General features: G+C 31.9%; 1 protein-coding gene across 2 annotated transcripts; it reads right to left on the bottom strand.

Moving 5' to 3' along the window:
• Positions 1-6,301: 6,301 nt before the first annotated feature.
• LOC110628965 (mediator of RNA polymerase II transcription subunit 18) lies at positions 6,302-10,811 on the bottom strand. Of its 2 annotated transcripts, none has more exons than XM_043949955.1 (6): positions 10,522-10,811; positions 9,385-9,461; positions 8,273-8,372; positions 7,516-7,573; positions 7,063-7,425; positions 6,302-6,659 (listed from the first exon to the last, which is right to left on the bottom strand). In XM_043949955.1, the coding sequence occupies exons 2-6, from the start codon at positions 9,418-9,420 to the stop codon at positions 6,557-6,559; spliced, it is 660 nt and encodes a 219-aa protein (XP_043805890.1). In that variant the 5' UTR covers positions 9,421-9,461; positions 10,522-10,811; the 3' UTR covers positions 6,302-6,556. The 2 variants fall into 2 exon arrangements, with proteins under 2 accessions (XP_043805890.1, XP_043805891.1); XM_043949956.1 differs by having other exon boundaries at positions 10,479-10,811.
• Between the last annotated feature and the right edge of the window lie 5,023 nt (positions 10,812-15,834).

Consider the following 15,834-nt stretch of genomic DNA (forward strand, 5'->3'; position numbering starts at 1 on the left):
CTAATAACAATTTAGTAATGGTAACAATATAAGTAAAGGATATATTAAAATATATATATATATATATATATATATATATATATATATATATATGAAATTTTTATTTTAATTATATTAATTATATTTTTTTATTTCATATAAAATAATTATAGAAAAAATCTTTGAAATAGCAGGAGTATCATATTAAATATACCCAATCTCGTATTAGAAGTGAGCATTAGGTCAGTTTGGTTCAAAATCGAACCAAATTTAATAAATAGAAAATCAAAATTTTAGTATTTATGAAAATCGAACTGAATCAATTTTGATTAGAAATTGAATCAAACTGAATCGGTCTGATTCAGTTCGATTCGATTTGATCGGTTTTGATTTTTAATAAATTTTTTATTTTTTACATTTTATTTTTAGTATTTTTTAATTTAATTAAAATATTTTAATCTTAATATGATTTAATTTCTCTATATTATTGAAAATAACATATTTTTATCACTAATCGGTTCGGTTCGATTTTTTTGATTTTTTCTGATTGAAATTGAACCGAACCTAAATAACAGAAATTTATGAAATTAAAAACCGAACCGAACTAAAATGAATAAAAAACCGAATAGAAAATTTTAAATTAATTCGGTTCGGTCAATTTTTTCGGTTTGAACTGAATACTGCTCACCCCTAACTCGCATGACTTTAAATAAATATAAATATTTTTTTTTACTTTGTGAATATATAGTCTCAAGTTGTATAGACTAGACTGATAAAATTGACTTAGACATAGACTTTATATGGTTGAGCTAAATTAGCTAAGAAACTTCAAGTTTTCTTTAGATATTAAAATTCCATTTATTTGGTTAACTTTTTTTTTTTTAAACTTATTTAGAAATCAAACCCCTAATCCAATAACCTATTTTTCCAAAGAAGACCATAGTATTTTTTTTTTTTTGGAAGCTCAAAACTTGTAAATCATAAAACTAGAAAACTTAACAAGAGCATGTTCAACTAATCTAGACCGGTAGTTCACCATATTACACCCAATCTAGAACCTGAATTGTTAAGAGAAAAAAACCTGAGTAACCTCATAATTTAACAAATGATAAAGAGAACGTAGAGATTTCCTCCTAAAAGTAGGACTTGCATATAAAATAGTTTTCCTAGTAAGAGAGTGGGTAGTTAAATTAGCTTGTTTTTGAATCCAAAATAAGGTGCAGTTAGACCTAAGGGACAATATATAACTACAACTGAACACAATCTGACCAAATTCAGACAAATCTTTCTGAGGGTTTAAAATAGCATCCCCATAAACTTTAGCATCAGACTTAAAAGTATACATTAGAGCTACTATAGTCATGAAGCCAGAAAAAAGCCTTCTTGAGAGCGAGAATGTTAATCAACTTAGGTGAAAGTACAACTTCGTAGAAGCCTGTCAAACCTCATTAAAATGATCCATTCGCATCACAGAGCATTACTGCAAAAGAAGTCATATTTTGCTACTTATGAATGCCAACATCAATATTACATTTAAGGCCATCCGGTGGTGGTAGCTGCCAAACATTAGATCTTTGTAAAATTTGCACTAATTACACTCCATATACAATACGAGTATTTTGCCATTCACTTAGGACCTTAAGACTTGAGGCAACCACTTCAGATGTTGTGGAGTATTTTTATGCCAAATGAACCAATTCCGCCTAATCCATATACTCCAAGCAATTGAACAAATCTTGTCCATCTAACAATGATCAACATTTTGCCACAAATATTAGAAGAACTCAGCACAACTCGAAAAAGTTGTATTTCTAACATAGAGACCTAATTGAATCCAGCAATCTTGAGCACGAAAGCAGTGGGCAAAAACATGACAATCATCCTTTTCTAACTCACAATAGATACATGTGACATCAATATCAATTTGCTTTTGTATCAACTTCATTTTTGTAGGCAACATCCCCTAAGGAGCCTCCACATGAAATTTTTAAATTTAGAAAGCATATGCAGGTTCCAGATTTTCTTCCATGCTCTAGGAACAACAGATTGTGACAATACATTATTAGATTTCACTACATGATAACCAGATTTGAAAAAATACATACTAGACTAACTTCATATAGTGCCAGATGAATTTATATTCTTGATGCATCATACTTAATGGAATACAAAGGATTCTCTAAAAATTACGTTGTACTAACAATTCTTTCAAAAGAGGTTTATTCCAGCTCCTTCCATCTTCATTGATCACCCTTGACATAGTGAAATCCTCCAAGCCATTAATCGGGAGAGTTTCAATGAAGAAAGAGCGATCATCATTAAGCCATGGATCCTCCCATATTCGAACCCTTAGACCATTTCCTACCTTTCATCAAATACCTTTAGAAAGCAAAACTTGAGATTGCAATAAGCTTTTCCAGATAAAACTCAAGTCAGAACCCTACTCTATACTTTAAAAGTCCCCTTTCGAAGGAAATATTTAGCTTTTAAGATCTTGCTAAGAAAAGCATTAGGGTCAAAGAGAATTCTTCAATCTTGCCGACCAACCATAGTCAAATTAAAGTGATGAAGACTCAAAAACCCATACCCTCAAATTCTTCACCTAGGCACATCTTTTCCCAAGATAGCCAATGAATCCTTTTTTTGTCCATTAACAATGAGCCCCACCAAAAGGAATTTATTATGGTTGCAATTCTTCACACAAAGAACCAAAATGGAGAAAACGCTCATACAATATGAAGAGATAGCTTGTGCAATAGCTTTCAACAAAATCTTCTTATCAACACTAGAGAGAAACTTACCTTGCTAGTGATATCCACTTCTAGACTCTTTCTTTAAGAAAAGAGAACATTTGTTGTTTATTCCTACCAATCATAGATGGGAGATCCAAATATCTACCATGATTAAATGATGAGGAGACTCCTAACTCACTACAAGCCATATATCTGGTCCCATCTGGAATATTCTAACTAAAAAAGATATGAGACTTATGAAAATTAATTGCTTGACCGAAAGCATCCTCATAGATTTGAAGAATATGTTTGACTGCTCTGCACTCATCAACATTAGGCCTAAAGAAGAAAAAACTATCATCTACAAATAGGCGATGAGACACAGTTGGGGCTCGTCTGCAAATTGTAGAATCATGGATAGCCCCCTTCTCTCATCTTTTTGAAATAGAGTTGATAGCCCTCAGCACAAATAATAAATAAGTAGGGAGATAAAGGATCATCCTATTAAAGGCCTTTATAAGGAACTATAGGACTAAACTCAGAGCCATTGAGAGCGATCAAATATCTGACAGTTGAAACACAAAGCATAATGAGGTCAATAAATCTATGAGCAAATCCCAACTTGAGAAGCATGAGCCTGAGAAATTCTCAATCCATTCTATCATAAGCTTTGTTGATATCTACCTTCAAAGCAATTTCCCCTTTCTTACCTCTAGTCTTTCACTTCATATGGTGAATCACCTCAAAAGTTATCATTACGTTGTCAGTAATAAGTCTATTGGGACAAAAGCTGATTGAGCAGGTGAAATATGTAAAAAGACCTATAAACTGTTAGCAAGCATTTTAGCAAAAACCTTATAAATGACATTGCACAAGGAAATAGGTCGTAGGTCCTTATGATTATCAAGCTTTTCAACTTTTGGGATCAGCACAATAATTGTATTATTCAAATTGTTAGGAAATTGACAGGTACTAAACCATTGTTGACAACTTATGATCACCAAATCTCCAAGAATATCCCAAAATTTCTAGAAAAAAAAAAAAGGTCATCTAGTCCAGGTAACTTATCGAGATGCATTTGAAAAACTAACCTTTGAATTTCCTCAATTGTTAAAGGAGCAAGCAAGCGTTGATTTTCCACAAGAGAAATTTTAGGCTCCGCAAGCTTAGTAACTTGTTCATAATTACCTCTGATAGGAGAGAAAAGATCAAAGAAGTATTCCATAATTAAAGATTATTCATATGATTCGACTGTCTCCTAGCTAAAGCTTGAGTATGGAAAAAATGGAAATTACAATCCCCTTCCTTAAACCAAAAGGATGTACTCCTTTGTTTCTAGAAAATTTCCTCATCTACTAAAAGTCTATTCAAATCAGCCTTTAACCCGTCAATTATATAAACTGACACATCATCCTCTTTATCTTAAAAAGTAGCCATCTCATTCTTAACTGCTTCAATATCTTTTAGAAAAATCCCACGTAGTTGCCTTCCCCAAAACGGATTGATTAAATTCTGTGAAGGATTTGTTGACCATTAGAAGAATTCCATGACCCCTTTACCACATTAGTGACTTCAACATACAACTAAAAATTCTCTAACAGAAACCTTCTCGGCCCGGTACTCCAAACTTATTCTTTAGATGTTTCAAGAAAAATTGGATAGTGATAAGAAACAGAAGTCTAGAGATTGGTTAGACTGTATTGTGAAAATAGAAACATGCCTACTAGCGAAAATTCATTGAACTCAATTCCACATGTGTCCACCGTCGCTTCCAGGTGAAGCGTGATGTCGTTGTCCTCATGAATTGATAAAGCTTTGAAGAACTCCATGCCTGGGAAGAAACACGCAATAGGCGAGACCATCGCACGCACAGAGCGAGACTGTCCAACTTCTTAACCAACTCATAAATGACTTTGGCGAACTTATACTTAATTCAATCTAAAAAAACATCTTTTGATCCCTCTTTTCCAAAAGTATTTATAATGGCATAAATATTGCCAGAGTATACTAATTAATTGAACTGCTAGCTAAGCCTTGAAAATGAAAGAAGACAGGATAGCAATGGAGAATTTTAATCGTTCAAGTTCCTCATCCTCGTATATATATAAACTCATATTTGATCAGCCAAGTCTTCCTTCCACTGTTTTGCTGCAACTCCACTTTCTTTACTATTGCTTTCCCAATCTATACAATTTCATTTGCCTTTTTCATAGTCTCAAAACGATAGAAGACAGAAATTGATCTATAAAAAGATGGGTAGATGCAAGTGGGAAGATCTACCAGAGGATTGTTTAGCCAATGTGTTTAGAAGGGCAAGCGTGCAGTCACTGCTAATGGATGTTCCCTTTGTGTGCAAGTCTTGGTTCAGAGCTTCTCTTCATCCTTTCTGCTGGAAACTCCTTGATTTTAATAACATCGTGTTCGTTCTAAAAGACATCTTATTCCATGTAATCTTTGACGATGAAGGTGTCAGAATGGTCCACATATTAGTGGTTGAGTACAGAATCAAAGAATTTTTTGGTAGATTGTATGATCAAATTACTTATCAGTCGTAGCAAAGGCAACTGTGTTTTGCTTAAATTTCCGGCGAATGGCTGCAACGGAGATGTTTTAGAATTTGTGGCTGTGAAGTAAGTCCTCCCAACTGTTACTGCTCATACTGAATAGATAAATCATCTGCTAAATTTTCCTTGCTTCTTTTAATTATGATTATTTGTTCTGCCAGTGTTGATCAAGATTTGGTTGTTTTTTTCAGATGTCCTGCCTTGAGATGTTTGTCATTTTCTTGTGAACTTTTCAAGAATGATCATCTACCCATTATTCAAGACCTGATAAAGAAGTGTAAACAACTGGAGTTTTTAAGTATTTTTTATTCTAGAGTTACAAATTTGAAAGAAATAGTAGCCCACATTGCACTTAACTGCCAAAAATTTAGAGGTTTATCAGCTCCCTTTGCATATATTGGTGAAGAGGAAGCAGCCGCCATTGTCACAAAGCTTCCTAATATTAATTACCTGATTCTAGTGCATTCATATATCGACAGAAAATATCTGGTAGAGATACTGCTGGGCTGCAAGAGTCTAGCTCGTTTAGATGTAAGCTACTGCTGTGGATTCAAGGTTGATGACAACTTGCTAGAGCTAGCTTCACATATTCATACATTCAAGTACGAGGGTGCAGTTGATAGCTTTTCTCATGAAGATCATTTTCAGTTGTTTGATGGCTACAATTCTGCTTAGTGGCCAAAACGACATCACTTCTTGTACTCGGTTACTCAAGATCCCTGTGGTTGCCCTCACAGGACTTTCAAAATAATGTAAGCATGATGATAAATAAATAAAAAAGACATATAAATGGTGGTTTCGAATAATTGAACACGTAGACATATGGAGCAACCGTTCATTTTAAAAATAAATAAATAACAATATTTGTCTGCTTAATAACTTCTCTCTTTTTCTTTTTTTCACCAGCTTAATAACTTATCTAGTACCTACAGGGAATCACTATCTACAAGGTAATTCTGGCAATATTTTTCACTCTCCTAACTTCCCATCTATTCTTGTTTCAGAATTACTCTTTTGAATTATTCATTTTCTTCAAAAATAAAAATATATAAACTTTTACCACCAATTGAATAGGCCAGAGAATATAAAATATTATAATTACATCACAAACTTAAAAATGAGGCCACACATTCCCTCATGCCTGGCCTCCATCAAGCAATCTTCTTCCTTGGCATTCTATTCTACAATAGAATCACTCTACATAGGCACCTAAAACTCGAATAAATCCTTGAAGACATCTTCTCCTTCACAACATGGAACTTTAAATTGCTGCTGCTGCAGCTACAAGGTGGTGCCTCCACCATCAGACATAAGGGATGCAGCAGCGGCAGCAGCAGTAGGAACAACCCCTGTTGAAACACCTGGTTTTGACAAATGCAGAAGCCTGCAACATAAATAGGCAATAAATCAGAAACCTCATTATCGACATTTGAAGGGTACAACTCTTACTCCTATTATTGTGCTTAAGAAACTCAGTTTCATAATTTTGAAACTATGTTCAAGGAAACAGGGTTTCTCCTGTTCTCCTAACAGAAATTTGGACCCTACATAGTCCATATCATATGATCAAAAAGATATTCCTATGCGTCTACGAGTTCATCGGAACAAAAGCTATGATCTACAAGCTCCCCCTCCAAATTTCATAAATTGAATAATCAGCCCAAAAGAGTAATAATCTGGCCAATTTAAGCAAGAATCAATGGTTCCCCCATTTGAGTATAGTGGAGTTTCTACGGTCAGTTATGCAATTTGCAACTACACATGCAAGGCCAAGAGTTTATGCTTACGGTGCAAGATATTCGCAGAAGGATGACACTGCAGCAACAACTTCAGAATAATTTTCAGATGTTGCAGGGGCCGTTACTTCAACCAGTTGTATGCCAGGGGTAACTGGCACTGCCTCGTCACCATCAGTTGCATGTAGTTTTAGCATCTTATTAACAGATGAGACAGCCACAGTTATCCGAGCACCCCTTTGGAAATGGAAGGCAAATCCCACCCTAAGCAACTCATGGTCCAATTTATAGCCAAGTGCATAAAATAAGCGAAGCACATTCTTGCTTGCTTTGCTTTCTACCATTGTCCTCACCAGGACTGAGATTTGATCAGCACCAGCACCTCTCATTGCACCTCCAACATGTTTAACCGTCCTAAAGGATAAAAGTTATCCATGAGTATATAGAAAGAAACAATATGACATACAACACTCAAAGCATGACAAGACCAACACCATATCTTACCAAGTAGGTTCAGCCTGGTAAAGATCAAACAAAAGTCGAACTTCTGAAGCAACAAGTCCTGGAAAGAAGAGCATGAAATTCAATATCAGTCAGACAGATTTCAATGCACAAAAAATTACTGCATCACTGAGCTTATGTTGAATATCAACAAGTTAATAATATAGAAAAACATGACTAGCTCATATAATGTTGTAGAGAACTGAGAAAATGAGATGCCATCACACATTATATAGCTTTTACGATCCTTGTACTGTGCCACTGAGTACAACAGTCAGATGCATAAACAGTGAACACATTCAAGACATTCTGTTCACTAAAAGCTAAGAAGGAGAGATAGACAGAGACAAAGGGAAACAAGTGAGAAAAAGACAAGAGAGTGAACTTTACAAATGTGCTGACCATATGGTTCATTTGGTCATCTTTTGCTTTTATGGATTGGTTTTGTTTGAAACTTCACCAGAGTCTGCATGTGTTTTATTGATACTGACAAGATTAGGGTGGGATTTACTAGATTTCTTTTTGCTGCTTTTGTTATTCTCTGACTAAGCCAAAAAAAAAAAAGTTAAAGAAAAGGGCACATAACCAGATAACCAATATGATCCAAATAGTTGTATCATAACAGGTTAACAATAGACGTAATATGTCACAATCAATTTAGACACAGGTCGATAAAAAGGAGACAAGCATATCTGCTTGGCATGAATTCAAAATATAAAAACTTTTATGATCATATGATGCCAACAAGTTGTCTACTTACCAAGGTTTGGACCACTTTTCAGACATAGTTCATGGATCCTGAAATCTTCTCTATGAACACCACAAAGACCCTGAAGAAGAATCTCAAGGGCCTCAACATGCTGCAAGAAAAAAAACATAAATTATAGATGACTATTCACAGCAATGCATGAATGTCCATGTCCACGATGTCATGCAGACATTGTTATCAAAGGTGCAAGGTGCATCAAGGGGCCAAGGGATCCTAGAGCCTAGAAGGAACACACAAGTGCACACTTGAGTAAGGCAAGATGCAAAATAATAACAATAATAATAAGGCCAATTGGTTTAAAAATACAAAATTTTTTGCTATTCTGCAATTTAATCCATCGAAGCCAAGGAAGCCAAATATGCAGACTTTTTTAGCAATAGTACCTACCAAGGTTATGCATTTTTTCCTATGAAAAAGTGTACAGCGATTCTAAAGTCAAATAGTTAAATAAAGAAACAGCTATGTTTTGTATTGGCAAGCTTTTAAATCAAAATTCTGAGAAAAACAAATAAGAAAACTGATATACACATATTACTAAAGAGTATCAGATTCCTGGCTTGGATTTTTAGAAGAGAAGGATTACTAAATTAATTTAGTATCTGTTTCAACAAAAAAAAAAATTAATTTAGTATCAATCATTTGAAAAAACAATCAGTATTTCCATATCTAACAAATCTAATCCACATCACTACAGTAAATCAGTAGTCCTCACTTTATGATGATACAGTAGCCCTCACTTTATGATGATAGAATAATCACCAGTTAAAAAGAATTAGGAGCAGAACTAAAAAAGTAAATAAGCTAAATGAAGAAATGAACCAAAGAGAAAATTGAGGAAAATATATTGTTCAAACCAAAACCTGCCCACGTGTAAAAAGAAATGCACAAAGAATGAAGATGCCTGTAGTAAGCGGTACAACCAACTTAATTTCTCATTGAATACTTCACCACATTCTTACAAAATAAAGAATTCAAGTAAGGCATGTTATGGCCACAATTCTCAGATCCATTAAAAACCCATTGACCGCCAAAAAAAAAAAAAGAATTTCCATAGCAAATGAAACTAGGAAAAAATGAGTTCCCTTCATCAACATATAACCAACCTGTGTCTCAATAATCCCTTGTACCACGCACTCCATCGCAGTTCACTCTATTTTCTTGCCCAATTTTCCAAGCATTCCTGTATAATACACAAGGTTCCAATACTTCATAATGAACTAAACTCAGATAAAGATTTTCAAAAAAAAAAAACAGAAATCGGAGAAAAAGAATGCATTATCAAGGAGAAAAGAAAGTTAAAGTTTAGAGAGAACTCTTCATGAAAACATAACAATAATCATCTAAAATACTTTAAATTTCAAAGAAAAATAATCTTATGCTCATTATCCATGAATAAACTTCTACTATTAGTGTGCACAAAACCGCCCAATCATCCCCTGCCCCCCCCCCCCCCCAAAAAAAAAAAAAACAAAAAAAAAAGCATAGAGCATAGGATCAAATATTGAACTTAAGGACATAAATATGGATATATATTATGCCAACAACTTGGTATCTCATAATGTTAAGTGTTGAATATAAGTCTACAAAACTACAACAAAGATTTTAAATTGGAGAACAAAAAGAAAAAGAAGAGGGGAAAAAAAATCATCCATGGCCCTCTAAACAGCTTATATATGGTTTCTTTCTTCTATGAACACCAATGAGTTAGATTTTTCCAGGAATAGCTTAGTGAATTTCTATTTCTAATAGTAAAAGGGATGTACTGCATATTTCTACTGCTGCAAAATATTCTCATTCCCGCATTATCAATCAACAGGTAGAACACTAAAGCAACCTGGCATGATTATAGGGGGGAAAGAATTGTCTAAATCTCCGCTCTTATAATAGGAAAAATTGCGCCTGATGCACGCTAAAAAGAAAGCAACTTTTTTTTTAAAGAAACAAAAAGTACCATTTTTTGTCATTCAAATGAAGAATTCGGTGTTAATGATTCGGCAAAAATAAAAATACGAATGAATGGAAGACTCAGTATGAACATAAGGGAATCACTTAATCATGGAAGATCATGATCCCTCAAAATTTGGCAATAATATATGCATAAATATCAGAATAATATGATGGTATTTTGCGAGAACGGGGTTTTGGTTATAAAGCAGTAAAAAAATTACACGCAACAGGGATCAAAATGGACAAGTACCACTTAAATCAACTGAAATGCATCTGAATTTAAGAAGGATTACAATTTGATAACTAAGAGCTTGGAGAAAGATGGCAGGCTGCAGCAGCTCAAATATTCGTGTCGCAGCAGCTAGGTCGACGACAAGAAAGACATGAAAAGGTGAGAAATTGGAACCGAGGCAACCACTGAACCCCGCAGTGATCCAAAGCTCAAGCCAAAAATGGAGATCGGCAGCAAGAAAGGGAAGAAGGATTGAATCTGACAGAAAGCGAAGGGAAGGGAGAGCAAAAGGAATCGAGGGAGCAGGCTGTTTGGTGCTAATTAACCCTACCAGTGTCTGGTTCAATTCAATAAAGTATGGAATTCCAGCAAAAATTTACTATTTAAAATAAATTTTACTGTTTGATTTGCTATGCTTAAATATAATTTTTGTTTCTTCATTTGTTTTTAATTTTTAAATTACCATATATATATATATATATATATAATTTTATTTTATAAAAAAATCTTATTTACAATAAATTTATAATAATTAAAAAATAATAAGAGATAATGATAAAGAAACACCCAACTTATCATACTTTAACCTTTATACTTAAACTAAAAATTTTACCTAATATACTTTATATTAATTAACTAAATTTATTTATATTATATTATTAACGTAAACAGTTAAATTTAAAAAAAATATCCCATCATCATCCTATTTAACCTTTTAAATTAATATTTTAATATAATTTAAAATAATATTTATAAAAACAATTATAACAAATATATTTTAATAAATTTTTCAATTGAATTTAATTTTTTAACAAATATATTTTAATCAATTTTTAGTTCGATTTAATTTTTAATTCAATTTGATTTACTTATACAATGTAAAGAATCTAATAAATAATATTTCACATGCTCCACTCACATATTTAACTTGATAGTAAATACATCTGAATAAATTTGAGAGATTTTATATTGTACTTCCTCAATTTCCATTTCAAAATAAAAAATATTTCACATGCATAAATTATTTTATATGTATAAATTATTTCACAATTTTCGATTCAAATTACAAAGCAGCATTTTTAAATATGAATTCATATTAATATTAATTACCAATAAAAGATTTTAAACAAATAATCTTTTAAACAAATAATCTTTTAGTTAACTCATGCAAGTCACTTTTCTCCCATTATTAGTTGACCGTCCTCAAGCTGTGCTTCTTCTCACAGTGACATCTTCTATGAGGTTTCTAGATTTAGTCTATGATCATGTCATTTCACCATCTTTCTTCTTCTTGGACCCTCATGTTATTGTTATCAGCTTTTCTTAGTTTGCCATGTGGATCTTAATGGGTTTAATTTGAAAATTCTGACGACAAGATAGTCTCCTTTATCTCTACAGACGGCGCCAATTAATGAACTGAAATCTAGTGGAGTCACTAAATGCGGACACTTGGATTGGGATTCGATTTACTGGGCAAATCAATGAACTGTGATTAGCTCGATAAGGAGTAAATGTCCTTAGAGATTTCATATAGGTCCCTCCATATTCGATTTTAAAGAAGACGGTCATGGGTTTTCTAGGGATGCCCCGGTGGAGACCCTCTGATGCTCAAGTTAGATTTGGGACTTTTTAATAGTGTAAAGAGAAATAAAATAGAGAGGAAAAGGAAAGAGAAAGCTTCCTCAGGGTATTTATACTCCGATCATCTTGGCGTTCTTTGACTTACATCCCGTCAGATTGGATGGGGACATTCCGTCAGATTGGATGGGGACATCCTGTGGCGCAGGTATGTTAGGCGACTCATTAATATTTGGCAGTCGACTAATAAAAGGGCCGACCATCATGTTGAAGGTCGACACCTTACTCTGACTCACCCGACTAGGGGTAAGCAGTATTCGATTTAAACCGAAAAAATCGACCGAACTGAATTAATTTGAAATTTTAGTTCAGATTTTTATTCATTTCGGTTCGGTTTTTTAATTTCAATTGATCAGAAAAAAATCAAAAAAACGAACCAAACCAATTAGTGATAATAATATATTATTTTCAATAATATAAAGAGATTAGATCATATTAGGATTAAAATATTCTAATTACATTTTAAAATACTAAAAGTATAGTATAAAAAATAAAAAATTTATTAAAAATTCAAACCAATCAAATTGAACTGAATCGAACCGAATCAGATCAGTTCAATTCAATTTGATTTATAACTAAAATCAATTTGATTTGGTTTTTATAAATAGTAAAATTTCAGTTTTCAATTTATTCAATTCGGTTTGATTTTGAATCGAACCAACCAAATAATCATCTCTACACCCGACATATATAGAGGTGGGTTCCTTTTGATCACTGAGATCATCCGCACCCGCATTCAGTCTCTTGTTGTAGTACGAGTTTTGAAAAAATTTGCCCATCCACTCTAAACTTTCGCAGGTCCATCTGAAAATTTATATTTATCTCCAAATTATATGAGACCATGCTCGGCCTTTATTGAGATTGGTTCTCTTTGATTGTCAAGACCTAGTCGATCGTTTCTAATCATAGCAGGTCTTATATCTAATATGTAATCAATTTTAAAAACCACTTTTCTTTTTAAAATTGTTTTGTTATTATAAATACAAATTCATTTCATCAATAATAATTACTACAAATATATATAATAACAAGAGAAAATTGTTCTTTGAAAAATAAAAGAAAAAATGGAAAAAATAATGACGAAAATAAAAAGAACAAAATGAAAGTTAAAATAATAGAGGAAATAAAATAAAACGATAAGAAAATTAAATAAAAGAACAGAGGAAAAAATTAATTAAAATATAAAAAGATAGAAAATATGTAAAAATATAAAGATAAGAAAAGTTAACGAAAAAACAAAGAAAAAAAAAATAGTGAAAGATGATGAGAATGAGAAAAAAACGTCAGGGTCATCATTCAGTTAACCAATCAAAATTTTAGGGAATCTTTAAAAATTCGAATTAAATTAAAAATTGAAAAAAATCGAGCATAACTAAAAATCAAAATTTGATCAATTATCGATTATAATACATAAAGCGAAATAAAATTAAAAAATTATTTTTATATTATTAACTATATGCGTAAATAAAAAAATAATAATAATTTTTATTTAAAAAATAAATATAACTTATTTTAACAAAATAGTGATTATAAATTTAATATTATTAATAAAATTATAAAAATAATAATATAAGTAATATTTCATTAATAAATCATAATAAAATATATTAATTAATAAAATTCCACTATCTCATTCTGTAAGTTATCCACAAATTTAGATAAAAAAAATAAAATTTAATATTTTTAATCTCTATTATATAGTTTATAAGCAAATCCTGATTTTTTTTTTTTCTAAATATTTACCTTTTTTCTCATTTCCTTCACTTATTTTTTCTTCATCCCAATCGAATACAGTGAAAAGTCTAGCTAATGTAGAAAAGTTGCCATATAACAATTTTCTTATTGATGATTGTGGAATCCACTAAAATTAAATCTTATACTTATTACAAATAATTATAGGTATGATACGTAGAATCGAATTTATAGAAAATTATTTAATATTATTTTTTGTCAAAAATAAATTAAGATAAAATAAAATATAAAATATAAAATGGGATTTTGGAAAGAAGAAGTCTATCTGAATGAAAGAATAAACTAATTAGCAAGTAATTAAAGTGACAATCATATTAATAAAACATCTAATTTCAAGAATATCTTAGTGTTAATTCTCGAGATTGATCTTAGATACAAAGATTTTTAAATTAATTTATGATCAATCAGTTATAGTTGTTGATACGGTCTAACAACTTAATCTTTCCTTAGATAATAGATTAAGAAAGATGAGCTCACTAACTAGCCTCTAGTGAACAAATAAACCATATGATCAGCTATACGAGATTTAATTTGCTAGCTGCATTAAAAATTAGAAAGATCTGACTCTAACCAAGAAACTCACACCAGTGCCGTTATAAAATTAGAATATGTTATTTCACAATAAAACATTGTTTGTCACAAGTATCAAACCCACAAGTGATTATAGATTTCATAAATTTGAATGATTGCTCAATTGAATAATTAACCAGATTGTATCAATTAAACGAATAACAATATCAAGAGGAACATAAATAACATAGAAACCAGAAATAAAAATGAAAATTTAAGATTAATTCAATCTCACAATCCTTGTAAACACCACCTCAAAAATTATTTAACTAGACAAAGAGATTTAACTGCTGAAACTCATAGAATGCAACTAACGTAAGAACATATCAAAAGTATGAACTGGTTGTAACCAATTCAAAGAACCTTCCCCTTTTTAAAAGGAAAGTCCTAAACTAAAGAGGAATAAATAAAAATCTCTTTAAAAGGGGAAGTAACAACCCAAAATTTTTTTTTCTTTCTAAAATCGTTTCTTTCTAAATTGGTTTCTACAATTAATTGAGAATTAGATCTAAAAATCTCGTAATATTGCATAAGTCGTGTCCAAAGTCTGTGTGCACCTTGCCCAAGGTTTAATCTAGGCTCCACTTGCTTCTCAGTGTATTCTGCTTGTGACCACAATGTGAAACGTGCCAAAGGTTTGCCTCGTGCCTCTTCCTCTTATTCTTTGTTTAAAACTTTCAATTTAGAGCTTTCCTTCCCAAAGAGTGCAGAATCTATCAATATTGCGAAAAGAAAAGAAATATCCATAATTTAGTAGAATCAAATCAACTTAAATATATTAAAATATATGCTAAATAGACAAAATTGACATCCTATCAAACTTTCCCATACTTAATCTATGCTTGCCCTCAAGTATGAAAGAGACCAGTTTTGAAACTATCAGCCGAGTCAAAATAAAGAAGAAGAAGAAGCTAGAAGTACTAAATGCTATCGTTACCCTTCACAAGATCAATAACTATTTCCTTACTGCTCTTGCGAAGGGTAACAGTAGCTCATACCATGGCTATTGAAGATTTAAGCTCTGATTCTCTGTTAGCAAACAAGTTTTCAGAGGGAAAGAAGATAATTCTCATTTAGCTCATTAATCCACATATATACAAAGTAGTTCACACTGTTTACTTTGTATATATGTGGATTGGTGAGCTAAATGAGAATTATCTTCTTTCCCTCTCAAAACCTATTTACTAAAAAAAACTCCAAAATCTAACTTTCCTCACTAGACCTCAATCCAATCAATCAAGACTCAAGTCATATAGCCCAAGAAATCAAGTTTAACTTTTCCATACTTAATTTATGCTTGCCCTCAAGTATGAAAGAGACCAGTTTTGAAATTATCAGCCGAGCCAAAATAAAGAAGAAGAAGCTAAAAGTACTAAATGCTATCGTTACCCTTCACAAGATCAATAACTATTTC

The sequence above is a fragment of the Manihot esculenta genome, chromosome 13 (assembly GCF_001659605.2).
Source record: "Manihot esculenta cultivar AM560-2 chromosome 13, M.esculenta_v8, whole genome shotgun sequence".
In the NCBI taxonomy this organism is placed as follows: domain Eukaryota; kingdom Viridiplantae; phylum Streptophyta; class Magnoliopsida; order Malpighiales; family Euphorbiaceae; genus Manihot; species Manihot esculenta.

Excerpts from the sequence above, each read along its gene's own strand:
- LOC110628965 (XM_043949955.1), bottom strand. The coding sequence starts at position 9,420 with ATGGAGTGCGTGGTACAAGGGATTATTGAGACACAG. Across the intron at positions 8,373-9,384 it reads AAGGGATTATTGAGACACAG|CATGTTGAGGCCCTTGAGAT; the intron begins GTTGGTTATATG and ends TTTTTCTTGCAG. Across the intron at positions 6,660-7,062 it reads TTCTGCGAATATCTTGCACC|GCTTCTGCATTTGTCAAAAC; the intron begins GTAAGCATAAAC and ends TTTATGTTGCAG.